This window comes from Canis lupus, chromosome 21, assembly GCF_048164855.1.
Source record: "Canis lupus baileyi chromosome 21, mCanLup2.hap1, whole genome shotgun sequence".
Classification (NCBI taxonomy): Eukaryota; Metazoa; Chordata; class Mammalia; order Carnivora; family Canidae; genus Canis; species Canis lupus.
The window spans coordinates 2,849,539-2,866,700 of NC_132858.1; the positions used below are offsets into that span (position 1 = coordinate 2,849,539).

General features: G+C 63.1%; 1 protein-coding gene across 1 annotated transcript in view; it reads right to left on the minus strand.

The window, feature by feature from the left end:
* Positions 1 to 17,162, minus strand: part of MACROD1 (mono-ADP ribosylhydrolase 1) — a 150,132-nt gene that overhangs the window by 678 nt on the left and 132,292 nt on the right. Inside the window, 5 exon segments of the mRNA XM_072789647.1 lie at positions 106 to 179; positions 359 to 389; positions 498 to 619; positions 988 to 1,104; positions 12,931 to 12,960. Of these exon segments, the coding sequence (XP_072645748.1) occupies positions 106 to 179; positions 359 to 389; positions 498 to 619; positions 988 to 1,104; positions 12,931 to 12,960 (374 nt within the window).

Consider the following 17,162-nt stretch of genomic DNA (forward strand, 5'->3'; position numbering starts at 1 on the left):
GGTCCCAAGGGAAGGAAAGGTGCGGCCAGAGACCGGCTGGTCAGCGGAACCTGCATGCGCCCTACCCCCACCCCTGTCTGATCTCCTTGACGGCCCAGGACTCACCTTGTCCTTGTGTTGCTCCAGCCACTCGCGCAGCGCGGCCAACACTACCTCCGCCGCCGCCTCACTGGGGTAGCCTGGAGACCCAGCGGAGCGGGACTGAGCCCCCGGAGCCCGGCCTCTGGCCCCCCAGCCTCGCCGCCCGGGACCGCCCAACTCCACCTGCCCGGTGCAGCCCCACCTCCTGCCCCACCGCCCGGCCCCTCCCTGCACCCGGGCTCACCCGCTTCCTAGTCCGGCCCCGCCCGCAACTCACCAAACACGCCGGTGGAGATGCAGGGGAAAGCCTGGGGCGGGGGCGGAAGGCGGGGAGCATTGAGGACCGAGTCGCTCCGGGCCCCCCGCCCCCCGGGAGCCTTCCTCCCCGCTCCGGCCGCCCCACCCCGGCCCCTCACCGCGGAGCGGAGCCGGTGCTCCAGCAGCAGGTCGAGGCTGCTCAGGTAGCAGCTGCGGAGCTCGGCAGCCTGGCTGGCGCTGGGCTCTCCGTGGGCGATGGGCCCCACCGTGTGGATGACATCTGCGGAGGCGACGGGGTCAGGCCGGCCGGGGGCTCCAGGGGCTGAGGTTTTCTCCCCTTGCCGGCCTGGGCCCTCCCCAAGCCGGGAGTCCCCGGGGAGGACCCCCATCCATGTGGGACACAGGTGTGCCCTCGAGCTCAGGCAGGCCCGCGGGGCCCGCTCCCCACACCCCCCACACCCGGAGGACCCCGCTGAGAGCGGGGCGGAGCGGGTGAGCGGAGGCACTGCCCTGCGGCCGCCGGCTCCCGGCACGAGGTTAGGAGGTGACCCCTGACAGGCCTCCAGCAGCTCAGGGCGGCTGCTCCCCTGCCCCCGCAGTCGCAAGGTGCCCTGCCTGCGCGCCGCCGGGGGGGCGGGCGGGACTCACGCTTGGCGGGCAGCCGGTAGCCGCCGGTGATCTTGGCCTTGCCGGTCTCGCAGCTCTGCAGGGTCCGGCACTCGTCGGTGAGCAGGGGTCCGGCGGCCCGGTGGATGCAGCCGTCCACTGCAGGGCAGGGGGCAGGGGGCAGTGAGCTGGGGCTCCCCACGCCTCGCCTGAGCCCATTCTACGGAAGGGAAGGCGGAGGCCCAGGCACGGAGTGCTCCCAAGCCCCAAGGCCGGGCCCCCACTCGCGGGTACCGGTGCCCGCCCTACCGGCTCCGCGTCTGCAGAAGCCCAGGCGCGGGGCGGCCGCAGCGGGCCGGGAGGGAGGCGGCGCGGGGCAGCCGGCAGGGGGCGCGCGCGGGGCGGGGGCCGGGGTGGCTCCGCCAGGCCGAGTCCGCCGCCCCAGCCCGGCCCGGGGGAAGGTCTCCCTCCGGCTCCCGCCCCGACGCGCCGCGGGACTGGCACCGCGCACCCCCCAAGGCAAGGCCGCTCCCCGCCGCCGCTAACTCTAGGACCCACTTTACAGATGGGGAACCTGGTGTCACCCGATTACAAGCGGCAGACGCGGCCGGGCCCGGCGCCCGGGTCTTCCAGCCGCTTCCGCGCTCCCCGCGGGCAGGTAGATCCGGCCACGCAGGTGGAGCAGGGCGCGCCCCGCTCGTTAGCTGCCTCGTTAGCGCCTCCGGCTTAATTGCGGCGGCCCCGGGCTTGTTTACCCGAGAGCGGCTCGGCCTCGGCGGCAACCCTGGGGAGCGGCCCCAGAAACACCTCGGAGGAGATGCGCCTCCGGCCGAAAGGCGGGGCTCGGCTCTGGTCCCCCCCCAGGGGCTACGGCCTCGTCTGGAAATAGCGACAGGGACCCCTCCTCAGGGGAGTCCGCCCTGGCGGGGAGGAAGTGACCGCCTCGGGCAGCTCCGCAGCCCCGATGGCCCCGATGGCACCGCAGCCTGCGCCGGAGCTCCTGGGGCACCAGCAACGACCGGTGTTCCCAATGCCCAGCGGCACGAGAAAAACCCCATTTCTCCACTTTGCAGATGCGCAAACCAAGGCCCTTCCTCTTCAATCCCAGCCCCAGCCCCAGTCCCAGTGTCTTGGCACAGGTCCAGGGACACCAGCTGGACCACCCCCTCTTCTCTTTTCTCTTGTGCCCCGTGGGGCCCAATTAAACCTAATTTTGTGACTTCACTTGGAGCTGGCACCAGGCGATTTCCTAGAGCATCCCAGGGGTGGGATGGATGGGGTGGAGGAACTAGGGGAGCCCTGGGAGGACTCTGGGGCTGGTCCTACCCTCCTCTCCTATGCAGGGAAGGGTAAGGGCAGCTGTGGCCGGTGGGGAGGGGGCGAGACTGGGACCCAAGGCAGGGCCACTGAGCTACCTGTCAGGTGCCACTCATGGGTGTGCAGCCTGGAGCAAGCGTGCAGTGTCCATGTGCAGCGAGCGTGTCTATTCCAGGCACACTGTGTGACAGCGGGGGCTGGGGAGCTGGCAGCCTGGACCCAAGTCCCAGCTGTGCCAGTCACAGATGTGTGACCTAGAGCATATCACCTAACCTCTCTGGGTCTCAACTGCCCCATCTATAAAATGGGCTAATAGTAGACATTCATCTCGTAGGGCTTTTGGAAGGATTGAGTTAATTTCTGTAACGTGCTTAAGCCAGTGCCTGGTGTGGGTGAAAGCGACGTGCTATAGGCTGTTAGGACAGCGCGATAGTGGGAGGATGTGCTCCACGTGTACACCTGGGACTGTGAGGGGAGGCGGGTATCCAGGCATGTGCGGGAATGGGTGTGAGCTGGCTCTCCCGGGGTCTCTGGGCCCTGCCCCAGTGCTGTCAGCCACTTGGACCCAGCTGCCTGCCATCTCCGGTGCCGTCCACCCTGCAGACAACCTTGGCCTGCCGTGGATGCTGTGCGGAAGTGGAGCTCAGCAAGATCTGTGTTTCCGGGACTTAATGTTTCCTGCAGAGGTGGACAGGCCTGCGGCCAGGCCTTTGGGGCTGACCCAGGGGCATGAGGGGGAGGAGGGGATCCAAGCCAGCAGAAGCCGGAGCACCCCCGCCAGCATCCAGGCCAGGGCCAGGGCTCGGCACTGCAATGCAAGTGCCTGGGGGACCTGGGGGATCTGTTCCGCGGAGGCAGAGATGAGGGGCAGGCCCTGGGCCCCACCCCTGCCTCACCCCTCTCCCCATCAAGACCAAGTACGGCCTGGCCCCCTCCCTCTCCGCACGCCGGCCTTGTTGCTCTAACATCTCAGTGCCAGAAGGGCCCCTCAGCCTGCTGTCCTTAGCCACACGTCAAAGGGCTACCACAGGTCAAGGGGCTACCTGTCTGCCCGGAGGAACGGCAGCTCTCCTGGCTCGGCTCCCTTGGCTATGTCCTGCCTCTAAGGTGGGGGTAAGCTGAACCCTGGAACCCACAGGAGGAGGCTGCCTGGGGTCTCATCCGCATGACCCTGGGGCTGCCTGGTGGGATGGTGGTGACCTCAGTTCCTACCAGTTTACCCTCGATCCCCTCCCTGGGACCTTTAGCCATATCCAAACAAACCTCAAGCCTCCAACTCAACCCCTGCCCCCTGGAGTCCCTCCCGGGGAGGCTGATCCCCGTTGGTGGGGCGGTGGCACCTTCTTCAGATGTCTCTCTGATGGGGCCGAAGGAACCCTTCCCTGGAAGCCTGCCCTAAGGGCCGCTCTGCGTCCTTCCTCAGCCCCTGCCCGGTCCCCTTCAGGCTCCCAGCTGGGCTGGGGCTCAGGAGTTCCAGCCTGTGCAGCCTCTTGTGGGGCCCTGCTGGGCGCTAAGCGGGTCACACTCCCCCTTGTCGGTCCTCCCAGCCACCCTGGGGGGTGCTACAAATTTCCCTGCTTTATAGAAAAAGACATCGAGCCACAGAGAAGATGAAAGACTCGCCCAGGGTCACACAGCTGGACTGCTCTACTTCCTCTAGGACCATAGAAGGCTTTCTCTCCCCACAACCTCCCTTCGCCCTGGCTGGCTTCCCCTCCCTCCTTGCCCAAGCTCCCAAACCTGTCCTGCTGTCTGCACACCCCTCCTCCTTGCAGCAGGGCTCATGTCCCCCTCTCTGCCTCAACTCATTGGACTCTGGTTGCCCAGGGGGCTGGGGTCCCTCATCCCATGTGACTGTTCAGCAGCTCCCACGCAGAGACCACCAGCCACCTCTGTCCTGTCCAGCAAGGCTGCCTGGGAGACTGTCTGTCTGCCTCCTTGACCTCTTCTGTCACGGCCTGAGTGTGTCAGATGCTGCTCCTGCCTGGAGACCCTGTCTGTCCTCCGCCCTGGGGCCCCTGTCTGTCCTCTGTCCTGGTCTAGGCTCTCCCCTAAATAAGGTCAGGCACCCTGCTGCAGAGCCCCCTGCGGCCCCCCTTCTCCTGCTGCAGCCTCTACACTTCACAGGGGTTTGGGGGGCCTCAGCTCACAGCCCACCCCTTCCTAGGAGCTTGGGGGGTCAGGAGGACACCCAGACAGGGCAGGGGCTGGAGTCAGGCCCTCTCAGCGCTGGCAAAGGCGGGCGGCAGGCAGGCTCCTATGGGGGCCATTTGCCAAGGCGCTGAGGATATGTTGGCCGCTATTAGGGTGCTGTAATATTCATGAAGGGAAGATTAGATATTTAAATTTATTCAGCAATAAATGCGTCTCAGTAGGGGAGCATTCCTCATGCTAAACAAACAAGCAAGCAGGGACTAATTAATTATTTACAGGAACAAGAGGATGCCCGTGGCCTGGGGGAGAGGGGGGCTGCTGTGTCCCTGCCTGGGGGCAAGAGACCCTAAGGGGCGCTGGGCCTGGACCCCATCCTCCCACTTCCCCATCCCCCTCTGCCACCCTGGGGGTCTCATCCCCCCCAACCCCGTGTGCCCCCTCTGGGATTTCTTTCCCTGGAAATCCCGCCTATAAGCCTGCAGGTGGCTTTGGGCAACTCCCCCTCCCTGTCCCCACCTCTACAGAGTAATGGCACCTCCCTCCCCATTTGGCGTGAACACTCAGTGAGACACTGCACTTTATCATACTGTCCCCCATGTCACCTGTTTTCGATGGGGAGACTAAGGCACAGTCACTGCCTCTGTAGGCAGATGGCAGCTCAGCCATCAGGTTCTGGGGGGCCTCCTTTGCCTGAGGGACAGAAATGCTGCCGCCACCGGGTGGAGATGTCACTGAGAAAGCCCTGGGCAGACAGGGCTGGGGCGGCAGGGGGTGAGCTTGAAGCCTGAGGGGGCTGGGAGAAGGGTGCACCTCCTGAGCGCAGGAAGGCTCCTGGGTGTGGGCCCCAGAGACCACTCTCTGCCCAGACCTCTCCCCCAGCCCAGCCTGGCGAGAGGCCCCCACCCCAGCCACCCTGGTGTTGCCTGCAGCTGTTGCCTGGGCCTCAGCCCCCCTGCAGAGAGACCCCAAATGCCAGGGATGAGAGGGGCCTGGCCCCACTAGTAGGATGGGGAAACTGAGTCCCCAAGAGGGTACCAGCTAGGTCGGGGCAGATGCCTAAGCCACTGGGAAGCCTCCAAGCCCTGAATCCTGTAGAAGACAAGCCCGGTCATGAAGCCCAGATAGGATGACCCACCCCAGGGACCTCGTGCCCCCTCCTCCCTCTGTCCACTCTACACTCCCACCTCTGCTCTCCGGTCTCCTCCCTGGCCCCAGTTGAGCCTTGGGAGGCTCAACCTCACGGGGTGCCCCTTTGCCAGGACCACCTTTGACCTCTGCCCACACCCTCCCAGTCACTTGTGCAATCACCAAACTGGTGCTAGCCCCAGCTCTGTGAGGCTCACCCTACTGGGGGAGACAGCCCACCCTCGCAGTGCCAAGGCAGGTGGGCACCCCAGGGAGGAGATGGATGGACAACAACTCCACGATGTGATGTGAAATTCATTACGGGGTGAGATCAACTCCTTAAATGGGGATTTGAAAACATTAGGGCTTCATTATGTACACAATGGCAGCGCCTCATTCATCATGCAAAAATCACTCCCGTTATTAAAAATCCCCATGGCAGCTGCAGGCAGGGGCCTGGCGGCATCTTGCCTGCTGTGGGTGGGGTGCGGGCCCAGGGGCCCTAGGCTGGAGCCCCTCCAGAGGCCCGAGACCCTTGTCCCTCCCAGGGCCTGTGCGGGGTAGGGGTGGGGAGCACAGTTCCCTCCAGGGGCTTGGTGCCTCAGTTTTGTAATCTGTAAAATGGAAATGTTGATGGTACACCCCAGGGTGCTGTGGTGACGGTACCCAGGATCCTGCAGGAGAGGCTCCAGGACGCCTGGCTCCGAGGCCCGGGTGCTCAGGACAGCTGCTCGCACCGCCATCACCAGCTGAGCGAGGGCAGGGAGGTCAGGGCCTTTCCTCAGGGGAGGAAGCCTCATTCCCTTGCTCTTAAAACCTCCCATGACTCCCACGAGTCCATGAAATAGAATCTTCCAGCCCAAGCAAGGCTGGGGTTCCCTCCAGTCCCCACCTTAGATGCCAGGCCTCTGCATCTCTCCCACCTGCGCAGTTGGCGGGGAGGGGGGTGCTGCAGGGTGGTGGGGCTCTGCCTCGGTGCTGCAAGCCATGAGGTGGGAGAAAACATAGCTGGACGCCAGGGAAGGGAGGTGGGAGTCAGTGGGCCTTGTTTCGCAGCTGGGAAGGCTCCCCTGAGGAGGTGGCATCGGAACAGAGCCTGAGCGGGCCCTGAGAAAACGCTGTGGCTTCAGGAAGCTGGGGGAGGAGGGCTCAGGCCAGGACTGGGGGGCCACAGGGATAGTTGGGGTGGGCAGAGGGCAAGGAGGGGGAAGGGAAGGGGAGGCTGCATCTGCAGAAGCGGTGGAGGAAGCTAGAGATGCTGCTGCTGCTGCAGGGGGAGATTTGAGCAGGGATGCTGTGGCCTGGGACCTGGGTGTGCAGGGGCTGGGGGGGCTTTGCTCTTCCCCACCAGATGCTCCTGCCCCGTCTGCTCAGCTCAGGCTAGAGGGCCCCCTCCCCTGCACAGCCTACCCTGCTCCTCCACCCCTTGGCACACAGTGGGGCTCCAGACTAGCTTGGGGACTGGGTGCTCGGCCCTGGGGCCGCTGCTTCCCCCGAGCCCAGCCCAGGCTGCCCGCTGAGCCCAGCCTTGGCTGTGGCCACCAGCAGCCACTGGGCACAAGAGGAGGCCTGGATGTTTCCGTGGCTTTGCTGATGCCCCAGACCTGCCGGGCTCTGAGCAGAGGAGGGTCCGGAGAGCAGGAGAGAGCAGGGAGGGGGAAGAGACAATGGGAGGAGGGGAAACAAAGAGTGGGTACCTGAGTGAGAGAATTGGGGAGCAGCCCAGAGATGCTGTGCAGGTGGGAGAGACAGAGCAGAGGCAGAGAGAGACAGAGACGGACAGAGACAGAAAGGAAAAGTGAGAGACAGAAGGAGAAAGGAAAGGGGGTGGTGCCACAGCCCCCACCAGGGCCTTGGATCTGTGTGGGGGGGGAGGGAGGGAGGGGGGGTGGGCCAAGCGCCACGGGGTCTGCTCCAGCCGAGGGGCCACACACACACACAGGTGCTCGGGCCAGGGGAACAAGGGCCCTGGGCAGAGCTGGCCCACAAACAGGTTCCATGAGCACCTGTGACCAGGAGATGGACAGACAGACACCCTGTGCGTGACTGGCGGGAGGGTAGTCTGGTGGGGGAGGCGGCTGGTACTTAGATAACCTCACAGACGGGAGTGTGGCTATCATGGTGACAGAATGCCAGCCCAGGAGGGGCAGGGCCCGCCGGGTGCCAGGACCCAGGACAGTGGCAGAGCATGGCGAGTCCTCAGCTAACACAGCAGGAGGGTGACGGTTGGGGGGCTGCCCTGCCAGGGAGGGAACTAGGCGGGGCGGTGGCGGGGGGAGGGCAGGGGAGCCTTGGGCCCAGGAGCAGCACGTGCAAAGGCCCTGTGCCAGGTGAGGGCTGTGGCAGAAGCCGCACCACCCTGGCCTCTCTCAGGTAGGAGAGACCCCGGGCCTGGGCGGGGGAGCCGGGGCGCGGGGTGGGCTGTGGGCCTGGGGCAGGGCGCGGAGAGGACCTGGCTGGGCCCTGCCTGACCCCAGCCCGCCCAGCCCTCGGGACAGGCCCTTGGGGAGCCGGCCGTGCGGGCGGGATGGTGGCCGCGTGAGCCGAAGGCGGCCCTGAATTAATCTGTCACTAAAGCTTGGCCATGGCAGGCGCAGTCATGATTTAGATGAATAATTGAAACGCTCCGATACATTTATTATCCCTTTAGTGCAAAAGTGGCAGAGAAAGACGAGGGGTAATTGAAAAAGAGCGCACAAAGCTCCGCGAGAAAGCTGACTCCTTATCGCCGAGTAAACATTTCAGTCCTAATAAACAGGAGAGACACGAGTCAGGGCCCTGTCGATCCCCATCCTGATTTAGGGCCCGCCTCCCTTCTTACCATATAATGGGAGCAGGGCCTGCCTTTAAAAAAATGTCTATGGAGCCAGTGAAAGTCTCTCCAGCAGGTAGGAGGGAGGCAGATGAGCAGGGTGCCCCCCATCTCTGGATCTGGGGGTCTAGCGGGGAGGCAGTTCCAGCCCATCGGGTCCCCACCCCATCTCCCCCAGCACCCTCCACCTGCCAGGCCTCTCTATCCCTCTATCCCTCTGCACCCGTTGAACTCCTATTCATCCTTCAGGGCTGGAGTCAGATGTCCCTTTTGCTGGGAAGCCTCCTACCAGACTGGGTCTCTTTGAGGGCAGAGCCCGTCCTGGGTCCCCACCATTGCCCACGCTCAGAGAGAGCCCTGGGGAGGGATGAAGGGGAGGGGGAGGAGGGGGGCTTCCCAGAGACTCACTGTGTGGCCAGAACCACCTACCCTGGCCCCGGGGCCCAGTGGGGACCCAGCCCTACAGTGAGACTGGCCCAAGAGTCCTGGACTCGTTGGATTAAGTGTTTTGGCCCCAGTAGCCCATAGGGCTCTCACTGAGGGCAGGGTTGCCACAGACTGACTCCCTCTCCTGCTCCTGAGGGGTCGCAATCCCCCTGCACCTGGAACCACCACACACACACTCATCTAACAACTAACTGGGCTGCTTCACCAATGCCCTGCAGGTTGGGCCCCAGGCCTCCTCCTTCTTTTTTTTTTTTTTTTTTTAAGATTTTATTTATTTACTCATGAGAGACACAGAGAGAGAGAGGCAGAGACACAGGCAGAGGGAGAAGCAGGCTCCCTGCAAGGAGCCAGATGTGGGACTCGATCCTGGATCCCAGAATCATGCCCTGGGCCAAAGGCAGATGCTCAACCGCTGAGCCACCCAGGCGTCCCCCCAGGCCTCCTTCTGAGCCATAGCTGCCCTCCCCGCAACCCTGCCCCCCATTACTGCCTGCGGTCCCTCCCCCACCCCCAGTGCAGGGCTGTTGGACCTGGGTGCCAGATCTCCAGGCAGTGCCCCGCATACAGAGGGTGCAACGATCCACCCACCCCATAAACCGGCTTGGAAAGCCCTAGAACCGGTCCCTGAGGAGAGTGCATTCTAGTGCACTCTAGTGGGGAGACAAGCAACAGGAATAAACAGAATACAAGTCCACGAAAAGGGGATCAGTGCTATGGAAAAAGCTATAGAGCAGGTAAGGGTCAGCACAGCTTACAGTGGCTGGGGCAGGCCACTCCTGGCTGATGCATGGTGGGTAGGTGATAGGTGGGTGAGGGGGAGATGGATGGATGGGTGGGTGGGAGGTACATTGTTGGATGGGGAAGGAAGGAGGATGGGTAAAGGAGTAGATGGATGGGTGTGGGAGGAGTATATGGGTGGAGGGGGAGAGAGTATATGGGTAGGGGTTAGATAGATGAATGGAGGGCAGATGGATGAGTAGAGGGGATAGGTGGAGAGGTGGGGGGTAGGTGGATGGGTGGAGGGGGGGTGGAGGGGGGCAGGTGGATGGGTGGTGATAGGAGGGTAGGGAGTGGGTAGAGGCCTGAACCCCTGTGGGGTTGGACTCAGGAAAAGAGAGAGAAACCTCAGGTGACCCCATGGGAAGACAGAGCTCAGTCAGAGTAGACCCGGATGGGGACCTGGGCCACCGAGTCTCAGGCTGCTCCTGCCTGTGGCTCCCACCCAGGCAGCTGGCGGGGAATGGGAGTGGTAAGGCTGGAGGGACCAACAGGTGGTAGGGGGCACAGGTGGCAGACATGAGGGCAGAGGACATCTCAGAGGTCTGGGGCCATCTCTATTCCAGCCCTAGGCAGGCAGCAGACAGCCCCAGCCTCACTGCTACCACTGTCCCCTCCCTGCCACCTCCACCTTGTTCCAATGACATTAGCAGAGTGACAGCCCCAGTGAGCACTCGCAGTTGCTCCATAAATCTTGGGCGGCGTTAAAAGGCTAGACTCCAGGCCCACTTCCTCCTGGGTCCTTGCCTGCCCCATCCATCTCTGTATCAGACAGGCAGCCCTTGGGACCTGCTCCAGTCTCCTCTCCCCACCGCAGTGCTGCCGGAAGGGGGGCTTGGAGGACCCCTCTCTAGACCTCCCTACTCAGTCTGGCAAGAGCAGGTGCCCTTTGACCTCCCAGAGCGAGGTCCTGCCTAAAACCTCAGAGGCTCCCACTGCCCTCCCCAGCAAGTCCTTCACGGAACACATAAGGCCACCCTGCCTTTCTGTAGTTTTTTCATTCATTCAACAAACGTTTTTTTAAAATATTTTATTTATTTATTCATGAGAGACATGGAGTGAAAGGCAGAGACACAGGCAGAGGGAGAAGCAGGCTCCATGCAGGGAGCCCGATGTGGGACTCGATCCCAGGTCTCCAGGATCACACCTGGAGCCGAAGGCAGATGTTCAACCGCTGAGCCACCCAGGCATCCCTCATTCAACAACCATTTAATTGAGCACCTAGTATAGGAGCCAGACCCAGTTCCAGCTGCTGGAGATCCAGTATGGCCCTGTGGGCCTTTGCTCTCAGTGGGAACTCAGAGGATCCACAGTGACCATAATGGGTGAGTTACACAGCACGTGCAGCTCTGAGAGACAGAGGCACTAGGGCAGGCTGGGGAGGAGGGTTCTGGGCTGAGGGAGCAGCCTGTGCCCAGGCCTGAGAAGGAGAGGCAGGGCGGCTGGTGCTCAGTGAGGGAGTCTGGCAGGTGGCCGGGCTCCTGGTGGGCCTCAGTAGGCCCCAGTAGGAACCTGGCCTTGGCTCTGAGCGAGGGGAGAGCCCTGGCAGAGCTCTGAGCAGGAGAGGGTGATGGCCTGACTTAAGGTTTGTTTTTTATTATTATTATTTTTTTTTTTTTTTTGACTTTAGGTTTAAAAGGCCAGTGCCACGCCTGGGTGGTGCAGGGGTTGAGCGTCTGCCTTCAGCTCAGGGCGTGATTCCAGGGTCTGGGGATCGAGTCCCACATTGGGTTTCCCCGCAGGGAGCCTGCTTCTCCCTCTGCCTGTGTCTCTGCCTCTTTGTGTGTCTCTCGTGAATAAATAAATAAAATCTTAAAAAAAAAAAAAAAAAACATAACAAAAGGCCCACACCTTTTTGTGGTCCTTTGTCTCCCAGAACTGAACGGCTAACAATCCAGCTCCCTATGGGGTCTGGGAGGCTCCCGCCTCATCTCCTGCCTCCTTTCCCGTGACTGGGCTGCCGCTCCCATTTCCCAGATGCCCCACGTTCTCCCTCACTTCCAGCCGTCACCTGTGCTGTCCCCACTCCCTGGACCCCTGCCCACTGCTCTGCCGCTGTCCACCCATCCCTCAGGTCCCAGCATAGGCACCCCTTCCTTCCAGGAGCACTGGGCCCCCACCGCGCAGAGCACCCTGGATGGTCTCATCTGGACCCCTGGACCGTGAGCCCGGGGAGGGCAGGGACCAGGCCCCTGTGGTCCAGCACCCAGCTCAGGGCCCTGCACGCAGGATGGGGCTCAGTCCCTGGGGGTGAACGAACAGGAGGCTGGGCCGCGTCAGATCAGCTGCGGCTGTGGAGGCCTCCCGCAGGGACAGGCTTCAGAAGGTTCTAGCTGGGCCCCAGCCCCGGCCAAGCCCCGCATTCTGTGAGGCCTCCCGGACAGCTCTGACCTCCACAGGGACAGGGAGGAGAATCTCACCAGCCACAGACCCCCGCCCCCCACGCGTCCTGCATCCCGCTGGTCACCGACAGCTCTTAGCGCTGCTTTTATTTATTCCTGACCTTAATGCTCCTTTTATTTTTCCCCCTTTTAAAACCTGGCCTGGGCCCCGCCACTGCCACTGTAAACACGGCCCCCGGGATTTATCCGACGGCGCATTAACCCCTGGCCCGCGGCTCACCAATCACGTTGCTGCCTGTGCAGACAGCGGGCAGCCCAGCCAGCGGGGACGGGGACCAGGCCGGGCCGCCGAGCCTGCCCGGGGGGGACTGGCCAGCGGAGGCCCCCACTGGGGACATGGCGCTGCCCCCACCCTGCCCCTGCCGACCATATGGGCGGTATCCCTGGAGGCCCGGCGCACCCTAACCTCCCACCTCTGTTCCCCTGGTCCTGCCGGAATCCCTGCCTCGGGGGGGTCACGGACAGCGAGCTCACGCCTGCTCAGAGCCCTCCGGGCCTTTGTGAGGCCTTGTCCCGGCAGTGCAGTGGCCCTCCGAGGCTGGGGAGCAGATTGTCCTCCCCTTCCAGGTGGGAACACTGGCGCCAGAGGGCCCAGCTTTTCCTACCACACCTGCAGCCCCCAGTCCTGGGCCCAGTCCCTTTTAACCCTCAAGTGTCCCCCCGCTTCCGCCCAGTTGCAGGCCAGGAGGCCTCTCTTCAGAGGGTGGGGCCCTGCAGGTGGCCCAGCAGCCAGGGAGTCAAGTCTGCCACCATGGGCTCCAGCTTGTCCCCAGTGATGGCAGGCCAGGCCAGGCTGAGCGGTGGGTGCACGGTGGGGGCCACGGGCAAGGCTGCAGAGGTGGGGGGGGGTGCACAAGGAGGCCCAGAGGGGAGAAGCAGCCGTGGCTGGAGAGACTTCAGGAACCTACCCCCCTGAGCCCGAGTCCCGCACCACGGACAGGGTCCACTTACCACCGCCACCTCCGAGCAGGGAGCTGTTGGCTGCAAGAGAGAGAGAGAGAGAGAGAGAGAGGCTAGTCAGCTGGGTGGGCCAGCAGCATGTGGGGAGGGGAGGTGGGGGTGCTGGCAGCTGGGCCAGAGCACAGGGGTACCCGGGTCTTCAGACTCTGGGCACAGGGTCTTCTGTGAGGCAGGTGCAGATAAAGGGGGGTGGGGGAGGCCGGGACTTCCTCTCCTGCCGAGGCTCCTGATGGGCCTGGGGTTTGCAGGGTGGCAGGGGCCCAGCTGCCCACCCCAGAAACAGCTGAGGGCAGGGGCTGGGGGGGCAGAAGACCTGTAGCCACGTGCATCCCCTCATTCATTCATTCTGATGACCCGATGTTTCCCGAGGCCCATCTGTGTCAGGCCTGTCCCTGCCCTAGGAGCTCATGGGCTGTGGAGCGGCACAACCAGAAGCCGCTAGAAAACAATCTGTGCACCTGTGCTGAGTACTGTCCAGGGAATGAGTGTGTATGAGGGTGCATGAGCCTGTGAACCGGGGCGGGGGGCACCCAACAGATGACAGGGACCATGTGTGACATAGGGGCCACATTCTGGGGCAGAACGGTGAGGGCATGCAGCCCTGGGACAGGACCAAACGTGGTTCAAGAGACGGGTGACCTGAACCACGTTGCTCTGTGCCTCAGTTTCCCCCGGAGAGAACAGAGCATCTCTTGGTGTGAAAGTCGAGGGAGAGAGGGAGGGATCCTCGGCTCCTCCAGCCCCCCGCCCCCTCTCTGGACTGGAGCAGGACTGCTGGCTGCTGGGGCCAACCTGTCCGTCTCACTCTGCCTGGCCGGCTGCCTCCCCTGCTTCCGCACGGGGCTCATGTGAGGGCAAAGTGAAGCTGGCAGCCTCTCCGCCGGCCTGTCAGGGCCGTGCAGGTCAGTGCCCCTCACCAGCCAGGGCTGCAGCTTCTGGCCACGCAGTCGCATCTGTGTTAACTGCTGGTGCTCATCAGGGTAAGCGATGGGCGAGATGGGGCAGGTGCTGCCCAGGTGGGGAGACCAGCTGTGCCTCGGCCCCCTCTAGCCCCAGGAGTCCCGGCTCCGGGGCAGGGCCTGCCACTCCTCCATTGCTCCCGCACCCCACCTACCTCAGGGGTCTGGAGGAGGGACACGGAGCAGAGCCCAGGCCAGGAGTGGGGCCCCTTCCGGGCTGGCTAGGCTGCCCACCTAGGGTGCTGCGCAGACGTGGACCTGCTAAGTGGTGTCGGGCGGCTCCGAGTGGCTGGTCTCCCAGAGCTGACAGCTCTTCGCTTGGGGAATAATTAATTCCACAGCCTGAAAACCCAGGGCTGCAAGTTGCCACGTTACTTGCAAGATTAATACAAGCAGCTAATTAAGATGGAGAGGCGAGGAGCGGCTGGGCGCTCCCAGAGCAGAGCTGGGGGCTGCAGGGAATGTGGGAGGAGGGAGAGCTGAGCAGGCGGCAAGGCAGCCGGGCACTGGGGCCCAAGCATGAGAAGAACCAGCGAGACACCCAGGCAGATGCAGGCATGCCCAAAGGAGCCGGCTCCCAGACGGCTCTGGGTGAGGCCGCTGCCCCAGGAAAGCATGCTTCCAAGTCTGTGGACTGCCTGCTTTGCACCAAGGATGCCACTTCCTATCATAACAAAGCCACAGGGGAGGTGCTATGGCTCCCACTTTATAGACAAGGAACCTGAGGCTGGAGGTTGAGTTGCATAGTGACAGTGGCAGGATCAGAACAGGGTCTGACTCTAGTCAAGCCACAGAGCGGGCTGACCTTAAGGCACGGAGGCTGCTCTCCCCCTGGCAAGGGCTGGGGCCTGACTCTTCCACACAGTAGGCCCTTCCAATGCAGTCTGGACCCAACCCCTAGCCCAAGGGTTGGGCTGCAGAGAGGAGGGGCTGGACACGTGGACGACCCTGCCCTGGAGCCAACAGGGGAGGCCTGGGCACCTTGGGTTGGCCCAGAGCAGTCCTGGCAGCTGTCGGAAGCTGCCCTCCGTGGCCTGTCCCCCCCACCCCCCACCTCTCTCTTAATTAACACCAGCCACAAACGAGCTGGCTCCTGCTCACAGAAGGCTCGGTGCCAAACGTGCTGGCAGTGAGCCTTGAAGGGGCGGGAGGGGAAGGGGCGCTGACCTGCTGTTCTGTAGGCCCCTGTTGGTAAGGGACCAACCCCCACCTGCCTGGCATCCCTTGGACCCCACCGTGTGCAGATCCGCCTAGGTCAAGGGACTGGGGTGAACGGCTCCGATGTCCACCAGGCCGGGAACATCCAGGGGCTGACAAGGAAGGTGGCCCCCGGGCAGAAAGGACTCGCCAGGCTGAGCCAGGGGAAGGGTGGGCCGGGTGGCCAGCCGGTGTTACCTGCCCCAGGCGGGAAGAGGTGGGCAGGGCTGGCACTCGGGCTGTCTTGGGCTGCCCCGAAGATCTGGTCACTGGCTTGTCTCCAAGCTCAGCGAGTGTCCTAGGAAGCTGGTCTGCAGTGTCTGCTTCCTGTAGCCCATGGGGTTGACAGTCTCAAGGGAAGCGCCACAAGCCAGCAGTCTGCACCCAGTTCTACCCTCCTCTTTCTCCTGAGTCCCTGTGTGGCCCCCTCCCCTGGGAGCCTGGCCACAGAGTGCCCCCCATAAAGCTGCCCAAGACACTCGCAGCTGGGCCAGGCTGCTCGAGGGAATGGCCTGGAGACTTGGGGAGAAAGGGAAGCACAAAGGGGAGCAACCCATCTGCCCATCCAGAGCAGGGTGGTTCCAGGCCTGCCTGTTCCCCAGGCCAGGGCCGGCTCTCCCCCACCCCAGACGCCTGCTAGAGTCTCCAGCTCCTTCCCCTTCTGCTGTTCCCACCAGGCTCCCTTCAGTTTGGCTTAAGCTCTAAATCACACTGGTCATTAGCCCATTTTTCAGAGGAGGAGATAGGCTCACAGAGGGATGGGGGAGGGGAGGCACTGGACCCACGATGGCTGCGGCTGGTTGTCCGTGTGCTCCTCCTCCTCCTCCTTCTTTTTTTTTTTTTGCTCCTCCTCTTTCTTCTTCAATATTTTATTTTTCTAAGTAATCTCTACACCCACCATGGAGCTCGAACTCACAACCCCGAGATCAAGAGTCGCACATTCCACTGACTGAGCCAACCAGGCGCCCCAGTCAGCATCCTCCTTCAACCCTACACGCTCCCTGTGTCTGAAAATGTTTGTGATGTGCGTGGTGATGGGCAAGGAGCTGCAGGCCGTGGAGGCAGGCACTGGGCTTCCAAGGAAGCCCCGGTTTGTGACCTGGCCCCACCCAAGGGACCCCCCCATGGCCCAGCAAAGCAGGGGTCTCTGAGCTCCTGAGGGGCTGAGTGAGCTGAGCTTAGACCTCGTTTGCCCTGGGACCGAGGGAAGGGGCCTGGGCCTGTTCTGGCTTGGGTGGGGGTGAGGGTGGGTGTGGGGGCACGCAGGTTCCTCGGCCAGAGCATGCATACACCCTGGGAGCCATGGGGGTCTGTTCCCAATCTTTTCACCCTGTGGGCTTGCTGGTCCCCAGGCAGGTGAGGTGGTCCCATCCTGCCCCATCCCCCAGTCGCAGACATGCCTGCACCATGCTCTACTGGACATGATTAACTGGCTCTGAGCCTCAGTGCCGGGCCTGTGACCTCAGGGTGGAAATGAGGTCCATACCCCTCAATGCCAGTCATTGTCAAATCCTCTGTCCCCTGACAGGGCCCTCTGGGCCTCTGGGGACATCGCTCCCTTCCTCCACACATTCTGCCTCCCTTCCCTGCCCCTCTGCATGGCCCCCATGCCACCTTCCCCTGCTTCACACCTTCTCAGGTCTGGAGTACCTCCTCTGGGGGAACCCCCTTCGCCACCCCCGCCCCACAGTTGCATCCTGCGGGCAGCGGGGGGTGGGGGGTGGCTCCCCAGTTAATGCCCCAGCATCCACAGCCTGGGGCTTCAGGGGCTGGCGTGAAGTCACTGCGGAGGGAAGGGGAGATGACCAGACCCCTGGTGCTTGGCCACTGTCATTATAGGTCAGAGGAGGCCCCAGGCAACAGCTGCTGGACCTGGCTGGCCCCTCTTCACTCTCCACACAGAACACTTTAATCATGTGCCAGCCACTTGCCACGTGCCACCAAGTATGTAGAGACACAGTCCCTGGGCCTCAGGAGCTCCTGGCCCTAAACGGGGTAGGTGAGGGAGGTACGAGATCCGGTAAAGCCCGGAGACTGGGAGGGCTTCACAGAGGAGGTGGCATTTGA